Raw genomic sequence first — 17,329 nt, 5'->3', positions numbered from 1 at the left:
CAGTGTACTAACTATTATATAATGGATTCATGAATCTTGTAATTTTAACAAAGTGCTACATCACAGCTTGTTCTTAACCCATTAAGGCCTAAAGCGCCTGCCAAAACATGCCTCTAAAACCTATAGGCAACTTTAGAATCACCCCCGAAAACCTGGAATTTCAACAATATTGTCAATGCCAACTAAATAATTGATATCTCAGCTCCTGAAGCGGATAGAAACCTCATTCCCAAAACATTTCAGAGCTTACACCTGTGGCGTTCACAGAAACCTACGTTTATTATTATAAACCTTCAACATACATATTTTTTAAATCAACAAACTGTGTCTCATCTGCGGGCATATTTACCTTCAACACTGGAGCGCACTTGTAATAACCTCGGGGGTTCGAGTGGTAATTATTCATCGTCCATTCCGTTACAAAGCCGTCAAAATTTTCAACATCCTCATTGTCTACAAATATATTTGTTAAATATTCACTGTCGACTGGTTACATTGATTTGAAGACCTCCCGCGCCGTCTGCAATTACGTAATTTATTTCATAACTCCCGCGAATCTGCGTCAGACATGAATTATTATTATTTATATTATTATTATTATTGTTATTATATAATTATATATAATATATTCTGCTGCATTTAATCAGCAAGAAGAGAATTGGTCAAAACAAAATGATGTATCCGCTCTCTTAAATTATTGGATTAAATTAATTCAGAAATACATTTTTAAAAAGTGTTCCAAGTGGGACTGCACTACGCTGTATCTGTGACATTGTATGTAATTGTATTGAGTAATCAAGTATAATAGCTAAAAATGTGGATTCATATTGAAAAAAGTTCATGTCAAATAGCATTTAATGAAATAGATGTTAACTTAACTCTGAAATTGAAAAAAGTAAAGGTAGAAGAGCGCTAGAGCACTCCCGGCTCTAATGGTAGGAAACGCAGTAATGCACTCCCGGCCTTAATGGGTTGAAGGTGATATGTAAAATACAGTACATAGTTTTGGAGTTTTCAGGATTTTGGGGTGGTCCAATGCCCTGTATCCCATTAGAATAGATCCGCCACTGCTCTGAGCACCTCTTTCCACATCCCGTGCCTAAGCAAGAGCAAACTGTCATAAACTGACAATCTTTAAAGCAATGTTTACTTGAGGATCATTAATAGGATATGTTGGCAAATTGGACCTTGACACGAAGCAGAAAGTGGAACAAACCATGAACAAACCATTTTCTCTTCTCAACTGAATACTCATTCACAGGGGTGTCATGAAGAGGACTCTCGTTAGTGTTTTATTTGTAAACATTCTTTGCATATCAAGAAAAGCTCTATACATTCATTGTCAGGATTGGCACACCCATAGAGGATGTTGGTGTTACAACCCGCTCCACACACTTTTTCCACACCAACACTTTTCACGCTGCCACCTCCCCCAACCTCTTTTTTAAAATAGCCTTTAAAATGTTAATTTTAGTATATACGCTAAATATAGGTCGCAAATGGCCTCCGGGGCATAGTTTGAACACCACTACTGCAGTCAGACAAAAGTCTTGGGACACTGCCGTGCATAATACTTTAGTTCCTACCATCTATCCAATCTTGTACCTCATTCTGTTCAAAATCATTTTAAATAGTTTTAACTCTCCCACATGATTAAAACACATTGAAACCAAAAATTAAAAAGAAAAGCACCTGTTTTCACTCTTGCTCACAGTTCTCCAAATAAGAGCCCAACAGTGCTTGCTTCAAGCGGTTCATTTGTCAGTCTGAGTTCAGGTTTACTGCAAAACTGATACATAAAAAGAATAGAATTAAATATTGTGTATTTACATCCCAGAATGTTCAAGCAAACCATTTAATTTTGTCTAACAAATGCAAAATGCCATTGATGGGCTAAGCGAAACTAGCTTAGATGTTACAGTAATTATAAACCTTCATAAATCTGCTACTTTAACACACGTAGTAGCATCACATACAAACAGAGAAGACAGCAATACTCACAGTTATATTCTCTCTGCTTGGTATAGAACAACTTGAATGGAGTCCTGACTCCAACTGCCTCAAGCACCGCTGGGATGAACTGGAACTGAAAGTGTGGAATGGCAAGGTGTCCCAATACTTTTGTCTGAAGAAATCAACTAGAAGAATGTGTGCAATGTAGGTTTGCCAAATTCCGGGAATTTATATATATATATATATATATATATATATAATTTTAATTGTACTAAGACAAAAGTCAAATAAAAACATTCTGCATTTATGCTTGCTTAAGACACCCTTGCACTAAATTGATGTCAATTCCAAATACATTCCCATTGAAAGTTCCCAATTTGGAGTATTTCTAAAATTTCCCATTTTAACTTTCCATTTGGAAATGTGTTGGAACTTTTCCACCACTTTGACGCCATAGCATGATGTGTCCTTTCTAGGCCCTGATGGCCAACTGCCATAGTGTGTCGTCCATCTCTCTGCTGGAGGCGTTGCAGGTGTCCGACACCGGCCTCAAAGCAATCGCCGAAGTTGCCAAACTGAAGAGTTTCAGCCTGGAGGGTGAAGTCCGCCGCCAAACCCTTTTGTACTATTATTGAGCATTTATTAGATATCTTTGATTTCCAGGTTAACTTCAGTGTACTAGTACGCTCATTGTCCTCATTAGTAAAACAATTCACCAGTCGAACGACCGTCTAATTAGTGATGTTTTTTCCGCACTAATGCCTTCTACTACTTTTTTTTTCCTGACTCAACATGCCATCGTCATCGGTCTCTTTTTATTTCCGTGTGTGCGTGCGAGTTTGTGCTCTTTAATTCACCTGAAACGTGTTATAAATCTCAGACCCTTCACCTTAACCGGATACTTCAGAGTCCCGCCAGAGTCTTGAAGTTGTCAGGGTACCAGAGGAAGGATCAAAGGAAAGATAGATGAAACAAAGTGAAATCCAACACCAACCAGACACAACCTTCCACCCACAGTTACAAAACCAGAATCTTTCACCAACCCCAGATACATCTAAAGTCCAAAAGCTTAGGAAAACCTCAAGAGACCACAGGAAAGACTAAAGGAAGGAAGGAAGGATGACGACTGTTTTTTCCCCACTAATGCCTTCTACTACTGTACGATATTTGTGTATACTGGTTATACAACTACATGTCACTAGTGAGTAAAAATTACTAGTAAGCATTTTGACATGCCTACGATTTGGGCCTAATGCATACTAGTGCATGGACCTCAAGCAGGATATCACGGGTATCAAACAAATGCTGTAATATTTTATGCATTCCAAAGCGATCTTAAAGGAAGCTGTTGTTTGATGTCCAGGTAACAACCGCGTGACCAACATGAGCTGGAAGGCGCTTTGCAGCAGTTCACGAGGCCTCCGCAGGCTGCACATCGTGGAATGCCAAAAGATGGGCGACACCTCCCTCAAGTCGGTGGCCTCCCTCCGGAACCTACAGTACCTGGACATCTCGCTTTGTAGCAAGTGCGTGTGTCGTGTATATCAAGGATTCTCAAACTTTTGGAGTCCCGAGACTCATTACAGGAGAAAAGTGCACGTATGTGCATCCAAGTTATTTGGAAATTACTTTGTGGACCCCAAAGTTTAGTCTCGCAGTTGGAGAACCACTGTCTTATGTGTTGGTGAGACAAGTTCACGGGACGATGGTGTTTCATTCCAGAGTGACGGATAAGGGGATTTTTTCTCTGGCCGAAAGCCCATCGGCTCACAAATTACGGGAGCTGAATGTGAGTTACTGCTGTCAGATCACTGATGCGGCAATCAGCGTTATTGGTCACAGGTACAGTTATCTTTTGTTAACACATACTCTCACAAACTCCTAAACTTAGTCACTCTCTCCCTCCTTGACTTACTTTCTCTCCAAACATTTACAAACTTTCTCACACTTGCACTAAATCAATCTTTACACTCTCTCTCTCTCTCTCTCTCTCTCTCTCTCTCTCTCTCTCTCTCTCTCTCTCTCTCTCTCTCTCTCTCTCTCTCTCTCTCTCACACCCACTCACTGTCCAACCCTCAAGTACTCTCTTAACACACACTCTTCTAACACATTCTTTAAAATCACACACTCAGTCTCACTCACAGCCTCCAACACACTCACATTCTCTCACCCTCTCCAACACTTTCACTCTCATATATTCTTACTTACACTCTCATACTCTCACACACTCTCCCAATCGCAGTCACACTTTCACACACTCAATCTTTCATTTTCATTAACAGACTCTCACTCTCTCCAACACTTTCACTCTTACACTCAGACTCAAACAGACTCGTTCACTTGCTCTCACACACTAAATTAATTCACTCTCCAACATACTTTCACTCCGGCAGGCAGTCAGTCAGTCATTCAGATGTTCTCTCATGCATTCTCTCTCCAAGTGTCCCACACCATCTGATATTCTCGGTTTCTTTTGTCATGGTCTCACCAGGTTTACCAAGCTGTCCCATTTGAACCTGAGTTACTGCGAGCAACTTACTGACGGCGCTCTGGAATCTCTGATGGGCAGCTCCATCAGCTCTCTGGACATCAGTGGCTGTAACATTCAAGATGACGTACAGTACTTGTTTGCATGCTGCTTACTCTCACATTATTGGTGCAGAATTTTTACTGTATTTACTGTGTTGTTGAATTTTTTTAGGGCCTGGCTGCTCTAGAGGAGGTTCCCTTGAAAAGGTTGATTATTGCCGAATGTATCAACATCACAGACGTTGGTATGGAGGTAAAAAACCTTGAGTCTACCAACACACTGTAGATTCCTTCATATCTACTCACTGTACATAAACGACTACAAAGTGCTAAGTACTGTTATCTGATCTATGTATTTACCTTCCTAGTACATTTTCCAGCAGTATAATCTTACCAAGCTCTAATCATTCCAGTAGCTGCAGACAGTTGTTATGTTTGGACGTGTGTGTTCAATATCCCACAATTCATTGCTTCTCTATTTTCTCTGGAGTAGAATTTGTGCAAGTACTTGACCGATCTGGAGTACGTGGATGTGTCTGGCTGCTTGGAACTGTCCGACCTGGCCATCAAAGCCTTCTCATTTTACTGCAGAGGTCTGTTCACACTGAGGGTGGCAGGCTGTCCAAAGGTACACAGTATACACACACACTCATCGGCCATTACTAATTAAAGTTGAGACTAGCCATGAACAGGCCCACGAAAGGATCATAAAATTTAAAATGTCATGTTTTAAATTCCCATCCCATATTAAGACTGTGTAAACAAAAAGGCTTCATCACCCAGCTGTAGAATACCTGCTCCCGGTTGGAGCTCGTTCGGATGGTTTCCCTAGTTGAAGTATGAGCCTTGGAATATGTTCAGAATGGCTGCTTCAAACCAAAATTGCTAACTTCCTGTTAAATTTCGGAAATGGGTCTTAGAGACTTTTTCATGTGTCCTGTCATGTCCACCGAATTTGATCATGAATCTGTGAGAATGGTGTTTGGGGCAAATTTTTATTTTTGATTGCTCATTGATGAAAAATTGAAAATAAATTAGATTTTCATTGGACAGTGAACAAAGATGGAAAGGAGAAATTGAACTTAATTCAAGTGATGTAAATATTAAATGACACATGACATGGGGCTCAAACCCACAATCCTGAGATTCAGAGTTTCATGCTCTACCGATCGAGATAGCCGCCTTCTAAATGCTGTCAAACTTGGATTTTTATTGATGAGTGTAACAATGAAAAAGAAGCGCCACCAGATAATCCTACATGATATTTAAAAAAACACACACACACACAACATAGACGCTGAATCCATGACTCTTTTTAAACAAAAAAAAACACCCGGACACATAAGCGAGCAAGCAAAAAAAATTTCGGGCATGATTAAGCCCCCAAAATTAAAAAAATAAAGCCGCAAGAGGCAACGAATTAAAATGGCAGACTCCCTGTTAAAATTAGGACTTGGGTGCTGGATACTTTTTTCCTGTATCTACTTATAATAGACACGAAACTAGTGTTGAGCACTATTTTTTTCTAACTTTGCTAAGGGCGCAATTTAGCAAGTTTTGTTGCTTTTCCACAGATAACTGACATGGGAATGCAGTGCCTTTCACACGGAGCAGCCCAGTACCTGCGAGAGCTGGACGTGAGCGGCTGCACTCTCACTGATCGTGCCATCAGATACATTGAGAGGCTCTGTCCGCCGCTCTCTGCAATCACAATGCATGGCTGTAACCGCATTTCAGAGTAAGAACTGAAGAACTGTTTATAAAATACAAGATTTTGAAGCGGTTCTCTAAAAAGCAAAATTCACAACTGGTGTACAGAACATTTTGTGAGTCGTGTATGTTTATGATGTTTTTTGTGTTTCAGGGAGGCCGCCGTGAGGCTGCAGTCGTATGTGCAGCACTGGGAGTACAGCAACGAACAAACCGAATTGTGGCTTCGATGAAGTAATCTGTGCGCACAGAGAATGTCATGGTATATGACACCAGTGAAGCTAGAACGGAACTCAGTAGAGCTCAGACCTCCACCAAGGCCCAAACAATCCTACCTTGGCTCCTCCATAGTAACATGAAGTTTTTTATTCACTATATGCATTTCAAAAATGCCCTTTTGAATGAATGAAAGCATTGCTGCTCAATGAAGAACATTGAACGTTTCTATACATATTTTGATTGCCATTGTAATAACAAAATGTTGGATAAAAAGAAAACACATTTTGAATTCATAATCAAAAAGTGAGTTTCATATGACAATGATTTTAAAACGTGGGGGGAAGCGGATGATTTATATTCGACAGTGATGAATATTTTTTGTCTGATGAAAAGACTAGGGAAAAAGGATTTGAATTGCTCATTGATGAAAAATTGAAAATAAATTAGATTTTCATTGGACAGTGAACAAAGATGGAAAGGAGAAATTGAACTTAATTCAAGTGATGTAAATATTAAATGACACATGACATGGGGCTCAAACCCACAATCCTGAGATTCAGAGTTTCATGCTCTACCGATCGAGATAGCCGCCTTCTAAATGCTGTCAAACTTGGATTTTTATTGATGAGTGTAACAATGAAAAAGAAGCGCCACCAGATAATCCTACATGATATTTAAAAAAACACACACACACACAACATAGACGCTGAATCCATGACCCTGATCTTGAGTTTCATGATTTACCAACTGAACTAGCTAGTCTGAAATTATCTCACCCCAAGATTTTCATTGGACTGTGTAACAGAAAAAAAAAAGAGCAAACCAGTTGATCCCACAAAAGATTAAACAATGCCCAATGTGAGGCTCAAACCCACAAACCTGAGATTAACAATTTCATGCTTTACCAATTGAGCTAGCCAGGCTCTGACATATCACCAAACCCAAATTTTCATTGCAAAGTGTAAAAGAATGAAAGGCAGATAATTAAACAAAACCTATTGTGGGGGTTGAACCCACGACCCTGATATTTAAAATCTCATGATCCAACTCAAGATTTTCATTGGACTGTTTAACCCTATAAAAAATGGACTAAAAGAGAGCAAACCCACGAGATTAAACAATGCCTAACGTGGCGGTCGAAGCCACAACCCTGAGATTAGTCTCATGCTCTACCAACTGAGATATCTGGGTTTTGACATAATGCCAAATCAAGATTTTCATTGGAAAATTTAACAGTATGAAAACAAAACTGACAAAAACAGTAAACCAGATAACCCCACAAGAGATTAAGCAAACCTGCTTACAACCCTGAGCTAATCTAATGCTCTACCAATTGAGCTAACCGGAGTCTGTAATTCTCTCAACCCAACATTTTCATTAGACTATATAACAGAATTAAAACCACAATCAGAATGAAAAGGGGAATTAAGTAACACACAACGTGGGACTCGAACACAAGACCCTGAGATTAACGTTTTCATTGGTCAGTGATGGAAACATTGAAAACTAGATATCTAATGAAGGTATCCCACACGGCAATCAGACCTACAACCCTAAATTTAAGAGCTATTTGTACTGGACAGTGATTATAAAAAATATATAATTTCATTGGACCTTGAACCAAAAAAGAAAGGATAATTTCAGTTGTATTATCTTTTCATTGGACAGTGATGAAAAATAGGGGCAATGTAGAGCGACACAAAAATTAAGGGATTCCAGGAAAGGGATCAGTCTTGGCCTAAACACCATCTCACCAACAATTACCTCCAGTAATTCTCTTACTAAGGCAGCAAACAAACATCACATTATCTCCTTGGCAGTGGCCGTTATTGTTGAGATATAACTTTATTGTTTTGTGTGTGTGCGTGCATGTGTACTGTACTTGAAATCATGTTAATTACCTCAAATTAAATGGCACTCAAATCCCATTGTTGGGGTTATGTATAGTATTTTCAGATCATGCAGTTTTTTTTATGCAAAGATTTATGAAGACAATATTTCTTGTTGAGTGTAAAATATTTTCTTTTTATTAAATACAAATTTTAAAGCACACAAGTGTAATTATTTCAGTCTCTTTGCAGCCATAATGGATGATGTAACTTTTCAGCCTCCCAGCTTCAGGGACTGCAACCAGCTTTGGGTCCTCAGGCTGACTGAGCCTCTTTCTGTGCTGACTCTGATCTGCTCCCCCACTGGACCATCACAGTTCATATAGCCTGAGAGAGATGGAGAATTACAGAATGTCAAGGTTGGTTAACACTGTTATAGTATATGAGCAGCTGCCTCCATGAGAAAAAAACCATGTTTTTATTATCTTTGTGCCCCCTCCAATTCTGGCCTCTGTGGAGAAAAATATCAAATCTGTTCTCTCGGGCCTCACCAATTACTCTGGTTTGGTTTTCACTGGTGTTCTCCTGGACTTGGTGCAGCGTAACATCATGGCTGACATCAACCGTGGCTCCACAGAGGTCTACCTCCGCTCGTAACGAAGATGGGACGCGGACGTTCACCGCTCCTACAGTAACAAACAAGGGATTCATTATCTTAAAGCCAGTGGTGACACGTAATGTACACTAATCCCTATATTTAAAAAGCCTTTGTCCAAATAGGCTTATTAATTTTTCAACCGCCGCGGCGCGACAACATCACAACATAAGAGACGTAAAAAGACGTAAATAACGGGTGGGCACTTCCATCAATCGTCAATGAAGATGTCTACCTTTTGGCGAGTGCACAATTGCTTCCAAAAAATACATGGACTGACTACCGACTGAAGCATGCTTACGTCCATCGATTGGGCTGAGTACAGAGTATAGACGGTCCTTCTCATTCCGTGGATTTTTGCAAGGCTTTGCGTCATAAAGCACTCGCTGAAAATGCTGGTAAATAGAGATACGTAAAGTTAACTGCAATTGACATTTTTGGGAATTATAAGGTGCAAAAAAAGAAGACTGCAGCAACCTGGAGGAATGTGAACCAAGGAAATAAAACAACAGGTTCACAGAGGGGTTAGTTTCTGGCATTTAAAAAAATGACCTAATCTGAAAAAATAAAACCATCCAGGTGAGGTGTATTATATTCAGTTATGAACTAATTTAGCTTCTTTTTTTTTTATCAATTCACAATGTTAGCAAAGGTATGGAGCACACTGTTTTCATAGCATGTTCAGTAATTTTATTTCCCTTCTCAAATATTTTGTAGTATTTAAGTACCTATTGTGTGTGCAAGGAATTGACAGTAAAAAAAAAGAAAAAAAGACTCATTTAAGAATGAACTTTTTTTTAAACTTTTAGTAAAGGAGTTGAATCTGTACTTGTATATGTAAAATACTGTTGTTGTTTTGCTGTACTTCAACCCAAGTACAACTTACTTTTGCCAAGTGTAAAAAAAATAGAAAAAAGGCACGAAATGTCTTACAGTAGTCTTCACATGACTCATGGGTACAAAAAAGGAGAGAGAGTAAGAAGGTACCTTCTTGGCTGAGCACTTCCGAGCTGGCGCCGTCTCCCACATACACGTCGATGTCTCCATTTTGAGAAGAAACCTTCAAGAGGCCATTGGAGCCATCTGACAAAAGTAGCAAAAATGACATTTGATCCCCAATACAGAGCATTCCATTGTGTGCTGCTATCGAAGAATGTTTACCTATGCGTATATGGCCTGATATGTTGTTCACAGTGGCGTCACCTTTGGACAGAGTAGAGCACAGTCAGTGCAGCTTAGTGACAATAGTGTGAGTAAACAAGATAATTGTTTCCAACATGTGCCTCGCAGCAACCGAGATCTACATTCTGTACGGGTGACGCATTCTTCTTCTCTGCTCTGACAATGACTACATTCCTATCTTCCAACAAATACATTTGGGAAAATAAGTTGTTTCCTGCACTCGCTAGTAAGATCAAATGCAAAAAAAATGCTTTACAAAGATAATCTTCAGGTTTGAATGACACCTCCAAGGGAGTTTTCATTGAACAATGTTTATCATTTACCGCTGGAAAGTTAGATAAAAAAAAAAATCTGCCCCAGAGACCAGTTTTACACCATGAACTCGGGTGGACATGTCTATCATAAAAGGATGCAAGAAAAAGGCCAACACAGTATTACAGAAGTGCCTAAGTTAAGTTACATTTATTGTGGCCATGTTTGTCATTTAAGATCCATGTATCTCAAATCGTCTTTCTCCATTGAAATGAATAGAAATGCCATCAATCTGTCTCAGCCCCACATCGTATTCCATCTGGCGTGTGTGCCAATGTGTATTAACTATCTGTTAAATGGCTGTCAAACTGCTGCTCTGCTTGAATTGGGTTGAGTTCATTGCCACCATCTTAACGCTCACACTTTTTGCTTCAAGTCAAAGACAAAATTCGGCCGAGCTTGCATCTCAAAAAACTCCCAAGATGGCTCACTCATGAGTTAAGGTAGCACTAACTGTATTCAAACCCAAAAACGTATAAATAAGTTTTTTTACGACTTTGTCCGTCACTCCCCAAAACATATGTTTTTTGTGTTTTTATGCTAGAGCATACAGGCTTTGATGCAGCTTCTGACCTGAAGAGATTGCTTAAAGCAATGGTAGTTATTACAAAAACAGCCAGCAGGTGGCAGCAGAGTATAAGAGCTTAACCAGGGCCATGTTGCAACAAGCTCTTTTTGCCAGTGTTTTCATCAGGTTTGTTAATAATGTTGAAACTTAGCTATATTATAATGCTAATTGTTGCAAAACGGAAACAGATACAAATTTACAAGTTGAACAGAAAGTCAATTTTCCATTTTGGGTGAATTACTCAGACGCCAACTAGTGGCTGAAGCTTACCCGTAACTTCATTTTTTTGCTTGCAACACAAAGCAAAAAATAAAAAATAGAATCTGCCAAGCAACAGCTCATAATAATAATATTTGATTTATATTAACTCAAAAACTCATAAATGGGGGCACTCATAGTCACAATGGCCATAATTACAATGTAGCCCACCACAAAAATGGGTGGGACACCCCTAAGTGGACCCAATGGTAAACACACACAACACGTCTGTTCAGATCACCATGCCTGTTCAAATCACCATGCAAAAATCCCAGTTCCACCTTCCCCGTGCAGGAGGAAACGCAGCTGTATTCGGCGTAGACAGCCTTGACCGCCAGGGCGCCGTGTTCTGTGGAGACCTTCATCTCCGTGCCCTGCAGCTTCTTGACACGCACCGCCTGCACAACACATGCACAGCACAGTTAACTGGAGAGTTTACGGTACACTCTTCAAAGATGTGTCGTGTGGATTGAAGGCTGCTGCCCCCTAGTGGCCACTCATTTGGGACCTGGGCCTTCAGCAGGGAACTCAATCCACCAATATTCATGTCCCAATTATAGAAAGTAGCAATATTGTAAAAAAAACAAAAAAACAAAAACAAAGATCGGCCCCTCCCTACAACAGATCACCCACTCTGCGTAGGCCCCATCCTCATTGGATGGCCTCATTTAGCGCAAGGGGACAAATTGTGACCAATGTGAGGGAACGCTCCAACATGTACAAAATTCCATGGTTGGGAAGCAATGTTGTAAGTTATATGGGCCAGTATTACTGATTTTGAAGACACTGTAACATATTGAGGCCTAAACCTGACTGGACAAAAATATCCACATGCATGGACTGAGAACAGTGCAACCAAGAGAAACTACGAAATAAAGCAAATTGACTGTTCGGAGTCAATTAATACAATTTCATGGAACAAAATAAAATAATTTAAAAAACAATATGACCATAGAATTTAGCTTGAAAAGATGTTTACTTAAATGCATATGTGTCGTGTGGTTCTTACACCCTTGCCAAACGCGCTGATATCCACGTTCCCATGGATGGTGCCCTTGCCTGTGACATCTCCACCTGAGCGCACCTCCACCAGATGGCCCTGAGGTACAACACACAATGTCAGTGAGTGTGTTTATGTGCATGTTGTCTTTACACTCCACATTTTGTTGTGCTTACATTAACAAGTGATTTTTTTTGCAAGGGGAAAAAAATTACAGTATAGGGCAAATATTGCAAAACGGTGTTCCGCGCTGTAGCATGGTTCATTGTGAATATTGTATGCTCTGTTTTGTGTTGCTGCTTTATGTGTGTTAAGTAGTAGTTGTTTGAAGGTTTATAATATACTATAATTTATTCAAATTCTTGTTCAACTGTGTATGGTGTTTCCCATATATGTCAGCAATAAGATAGCAGACCTCTGTTAGGCGAAATTAGATGGTTTGGGTAAACATTTTGGTGTTTAAAAAAACAACAAGAAATCAAGGTACTGCATTTTATGACTTTTCAGTCATAATGGTCCTCTCAGAGAAATCATACCAACAATATGGTCGTTGACAAAAATTAGTTTGACACACTAATCTAACGGAATCAAAAAAGCATCAAATATTCTCGCTGACACAAATATGTGCACTTTTGATTGAGACTGGCAGAAAAGATTCATTTAACCAGATGTTTGTTTTTTGCAGGGGTGCATAACTGGACCACTTGACAGCTGTTTCAATACCTTGGCTCGTATTGGATCACATCACATCATATTGATCCTATTATTAATAATACTAACAGAGATTATTGGTTGGATATTGAAAATCATCAATTACAGCCCAATAGTTTATTATCCATTATGTTTTCTAGGATACATTTTTTAATTAATAATTTTGTCATTAATAATACCTCAAATATGTGGGGGGGGGGGGGGGGGGGAGGAGAAAGCATCTTTTAGGGGTAGAGATATGAGATTTGGAATCATCCTTCTATTAGAATTCAGGGTAATACTGTACATTAATGTGGAAAACTTCGATGAATGGTGGTGTGAGGACATTATCATTCGTTCAAGTAAAATACTTTCATTTGATATATTAAAAGATTGATTTAATCTTAAAGACTCTGAATTATTTAAGTACATACGGTTTAAAAAAAATGGATTAAAGAAAATTGTGATATAGAGAACGGAGTTCCAGCAACAGTAAGGTACCTGTTGGAACAGAGTAATCAGAAAAATAAATTTAGAAGTGCTCTTTACAAATTCTTTATCAATGCTAAAATTAGCAATGATTTATTAAGTAAAATATATGATGGCTGGGACAGGGACATACAAAACTTTGAGGCCAAAATAAGATGGAAGGAATGTTTACAGTTTACATATTCAGTTACAACCAATGCAAATCTCAGATTGATCCAGTATAAATTGACAAGAATTTATTATAGCAGGGATAAAATTGCTTGCAGGTGCTCACACAGAATGATCACATCAATGTATCTCCTTACAAGTTGATTGCTGAAAATTCCAGCCTTACTGTTCCAATCATGTTTTCTCTCATAAGGTGTCTCTTTGGGTGCTACTCAAACTTTTGTCTACATCATGTTGTCCGAGCCTTGAACGATGGCATGAAAGCAAAGCCCAAAGGGGGGTGGGGGGGGGGAGAAGTATTCTATTTGCACAACAATAATAGAAGACTCGCTGTGTAATGTAAATAATATTGTGTGCTTATTTATTGGATATGAAAACAAGTAACAAAAATATTGTGATAGAAAGTAAAAAATATATATATATAAAAGAAGAGAAAGCTCAGTTCAAAATAGAATAGGAAGAAGTAATAGAGTCTGATCTAGTCATACCCTGTGTTGTAAATACAATCTCTGTATTGTTTAATAAACTGAAAGATTGATGCAAACAGTGAAGTTTGTTCCTTTGAGAGGATCCCCTTACTTTTTTAGGCCGTACCCCACTGAACTGCGAACATTACCGAACTTTGCGAATGTAAAATTCACAAAATATGAGGTTGTCGTCATTTTACAACATATCTGCAACGTGTTTGCGATGTAAAAGCGACATTTGAGACAACGCGCAAATTAACCTAAATTTGAGTCAAATTGACCCACACAACAGATTAAAATTATTTTTCGTTTCTTTTTTATTAGAAGATGTAATTATTGGACATTTTTGTCCAGTCAGTCATCGCTGTCGACGCGTTCATAAAACCACCGTAAGGACTGGTTGCACACATCAATTGGCTATGTCGCACTCCGCTCCATGATTCACTTCTACAAATGCCTTTTCTCCCCTTTCTTTCTCCAAGAAAGAATATGAAACCTGATTGAGTAATATCTAAATTATGGCAACATACTTGACACATATGCCTATTCATTTTTATAGCACAATATAGTCCAGGAAATAAGTCCAAAACGAACAGGGCCATTTGCCCCCCTGCGCACCACGTTACAGCATAAGAAAAAGTTCAATATGACAGCGTACATGGTATGTCACCATTTTAACACTTAATGGGCTTAAACCTTTTTTCAGAGTCAGATGCCATTTATATTTTAATGTTTATAGAGCCTATATGCCCGCACGACAACATCTTGTTGCGACCTGCTTGACTGTCCGCGCTGCCCATGGTGGGCTGGGGCACATTGAGTAGGCTACTTGTAAAACATGAAATACAAAGTAGAAAATATGTTCAACATATATCTCGAAGCTAGCTTTTTGTTTTTCGTTTTTGAAATATGATTTCAATGCGTGTGCTGTTCCAGGAAGAGCCACACTTCTCCAAACAGAGTGGGCTCCGCCTCTACACAAGCCCTCTCTCACGCTCTCACCGTAGTATATGGGTGTCAGAGGGAATTTATGAATGGGACCTCGGAAAGAACTTTGCAGACACATTTATAATAAATTACGATGAATTACTACGGGATTACGAGCAAATGTGCATGTTGACGAAACGATGGATTCGCGACAATGGTGACAACTACGAATAACACTGAAGTTAAAGTTAAAAAAATTAAATAAATAAAAAAGTTAAATAAAATAAATAAAAACTGCGTAGGACATATGCATACACATCATTTTGGAAGAGAATGACATCCCAGGCATGAAATTTCAACATGGTTCAATCGACTGTTTGAAACACACTTTGGAACATCTTAAAAGTGGGCGAAAAGAAAGCAGTTTTCGTAGAAAGGTAAGAGTTATTGTATGACCGTTGCTGCCACTCCGGTGCGGTCTAAATGGCTGCTAATATCGTGTTGGTCACAAATTTTCACGAAAACGAAACACAAAGTAACGATTTTCATGATGATGATCAAGATTTTAAGCCTACCTTTGGGCTGTTACTTCTGTCTAGTTACTTTTGTTAAAGTGGCGTGGTGACACAGTGACCGCTCACACCTTAGTGACGATGATCAACTAGCATGTTGTTGTAGGCATAGGGTTCTATAGCGCTAGCATGTTGTGCAAGGCTAGCACTGAAAAAGCAGACGATAAACATACCTGCAATTGATTGGTTCTGGATTTTCAGCTGCTGGCCCATTTCCACCGACGAAATGTAGAGAGCACATGTAGGTGTGTTCTGTGACATTTTTTGCGTAAATCACTGCTGTTTAATTGTACATGCTTAAACCCAGCGGATACATTCCTTCATTCGATCCCGGTCACAACATCGCCAGTTACATAGCGGCAGAGGTTTGTTGTAACCATAATACGTCTGTTAAGTCTGCTAAGTATATTTATGGTGAAATAAGCGAGTCAGTTCACAAGTTTTGCCTCGTACGAATACACTCCCTCAGTCGCTTGCCAGTGTTTCTTGTCAGAAAATCAACTGGCCATGCCCATGCGCTGTTCTAAAAATAGTAGTTTGGGCGTAATTGTAAAACTGCCCTATTCCGAACCCTGTAGAACTCTGGCGAAACGCTCGCAACTCAGTGGGATAGGGGCTTTACAGAGATCCTGCTGATAACAGTATTTTCTATGAAAACCGCATTGAAGTTCTCAGAATAAGAGCAGCAACGTAAAATGGATGCCCTCTGGTTTCACTCATGAGGGGCCATTGATGGTCCATACATATGTAAATCCGTGGATTCCATTGGATTACGCAGGTGCACCTAATAAAGTGTCCCCAGTGAGTGCGCTCTTCCTGACTGACCTTGACTGAACGCAGAGAACAGTGGCCTTTTTCTGTGTGCACCTTGCAAATGTCACACTCCATGTTCTTCACCTGCACGTTGCCTTCGGCTTGAGTGCTAATAAAGAGATCTGTGACACACATGCACATACTTAGAAATTGCAGATAAATCAGAGTGTCTCATAATCTGTAGCTAATTTACACAAATGCATAAATCATAATTTGAAGTAATGCATTTGCACTAAAGTTAATTCAAAAAAGAATTTGCCATACAGTAAATCATCCCATTGCACTACTATACAAATGCATATTCTTTATATTAAATCTTCTCATTTATTGGTTGCAATTTGTGTTGTACATTGCATACTACTCATGATCACAGCCTGTTTATTATTGCATTGTATAATTGTGTTGTGTCGTATTGTGAACTCACTGCTCTTGATGGGTACAGACAAATGGACAGACAAGCTACTGTCCGCCCTCTCGGTCGAGACAAGCAGCTCCTTGCCGTGGTCGTCGTAGTGGACACAGAAGTCCTCCACGTCCTCCCCCTGCTCCCCTCCGTAGACCGCCACCAAGGCTCGGTCTGCTTCGGGAAACGCGTGCGGGTCCAAGGGCCGGACGGAGATGCTGCAACCCAGACGTGCCCGCAACGTGCTGAAGGGGCTGACCTTCACGTTCCACTCCTTCAGCGGCGGCCGGGAGCTCGCCTCGCCCTCGGCGTCCTCTCTGGCGAATTTGCCAGCAGAAGACGTGAACAGAGACCGCTGTAAGTGCAAGCAACGCCAGCGGCTGGCGGTTCGACAACAGAAGAATCCGACGCCGCCCCGTAGAGCATGCGAGCTCCAAGACAACATGGTAATTAATTAACACATTTACGACCGAACGGTACGTTATTACAGGCGTATTCCGTTGGTCGAAGCTGCCATACTGGGACAGCGACGCCACAAGTCAACGTACAGACTGATGACGTAAAAATCTGACTTCCTTCTCAGAG

General features: G+C 39.8%; 2 protein-coding genes across 2 annotated transcripts in view; one reads left to right on the top strand and one right to left on the bottom strand.

Moving 5' to 3' along the window:
- LOC147176424 (F-box and leucine-rich repeat protein 13-like) overlaps positions 1-8,416 on the top strand; it is a 13,075-nt gene extending 4,659 nt beyond the window's left edge. The window contains exons 6-13 of the mRNA XM_086072849.1: positions 2,430-2,550; positions 3,317-3,479; positions 3,676-3,795; positions 4,445-4,568; positions 4,655-4,735; positions 4,976-5,110; positions 6,057-6,220; positions 6,347-8,416. Of these exons, the coding sequence (XP_085928975.1) occupies positions 2,430-2,550; positions 3,317-3,479; positions 3,676-3,795; positions 4,445-4,568; positions 4,655-4,735; positions 4,976-5,110; positions 6,057-6,220; positions 6,347-6,425 (987 nt within the window). The 3' untranslated portion in view covers positions 6,426-8,416. The remainder of the gene's footprint in view (positions 1-2,429; positions 2,551-3,316; positions 3,480-3,675; positions 3,796-4,444; positions 4,569-4,654; positions 4,736-4,975; positions 5,111-6,056; positions 6,221-6,346) is intronic.
- On the bottom strand, positions 8,415-17,329 carry LOC147176423 (protein FAM185A-like). The gene is made up of 8 exons (XM_086072576.1): positions 16,766-17,329; positions 16,354-16,463; positions 12,225-12,314; positions 11,475-11,613; positions 10,057-10,098; positions 9,883-9,978; positions 8,792-8,926; positions 8,415-8,627 (listed from the first exon to the last, which is right to left on the bottom strand). The coding sequence occupies exons 1-8, from the start codon at positions 17,187-17,189 to the stop codon at positions 8,515-8,517; spliced, it is 1,149 nt and encodes a 382-aa protein (XP_085928702.1). The 5' UTR covers positions 17,190-17,329; the 3' UTR covers positions 8,415-8,514.

The sequence above is a fragment of the Leptonotus elevatus genome, chromosome 4, assembly GCF_054856555.1.
Source record: "Leptonotus elevatus isolate MCC_2025b chromosome 4, RoL_Lele_1.0, whole genome shotgun sequence".
NCBI classification, from domain to species: domain Eukaryota; kingdom Metazoa; phylum Chordata; class Actinopteri; order Syngnathiformes; family Syngnathidae; genus Leptonotus; species Leptonotus elevatus.
Note: the sequence above shows the minus strand (reverse complement) of the source record. Positions and strands in the feature narration are given on the sequence as shown.

Bases quoted from the DNA above. Each gene is read 5' to 3' on its own strand.
- LOC147176423 (XM_086072576.1), bottom strand. From the start codon at position 17,189: ATGTTGTCTTGGAGCTCGCATGCTCTACGGGGCGGCGTCGGATTCTTC. The intron at 11,614-12,224 runs GTAAGAACCACA...TGTGTTGTGCAG, and splicing joins TCAGCGCGTTTGGCAAGGGT to GCGGTGCGTGTCAAGAAGCT. The intron at 10,099-11,474 runs GTGATTTGAACA...CTCTGTCCAAAG, and splicing joins GGAACTGGGATTTTTGCATG to GTGACGCCACTGTGAACAAC.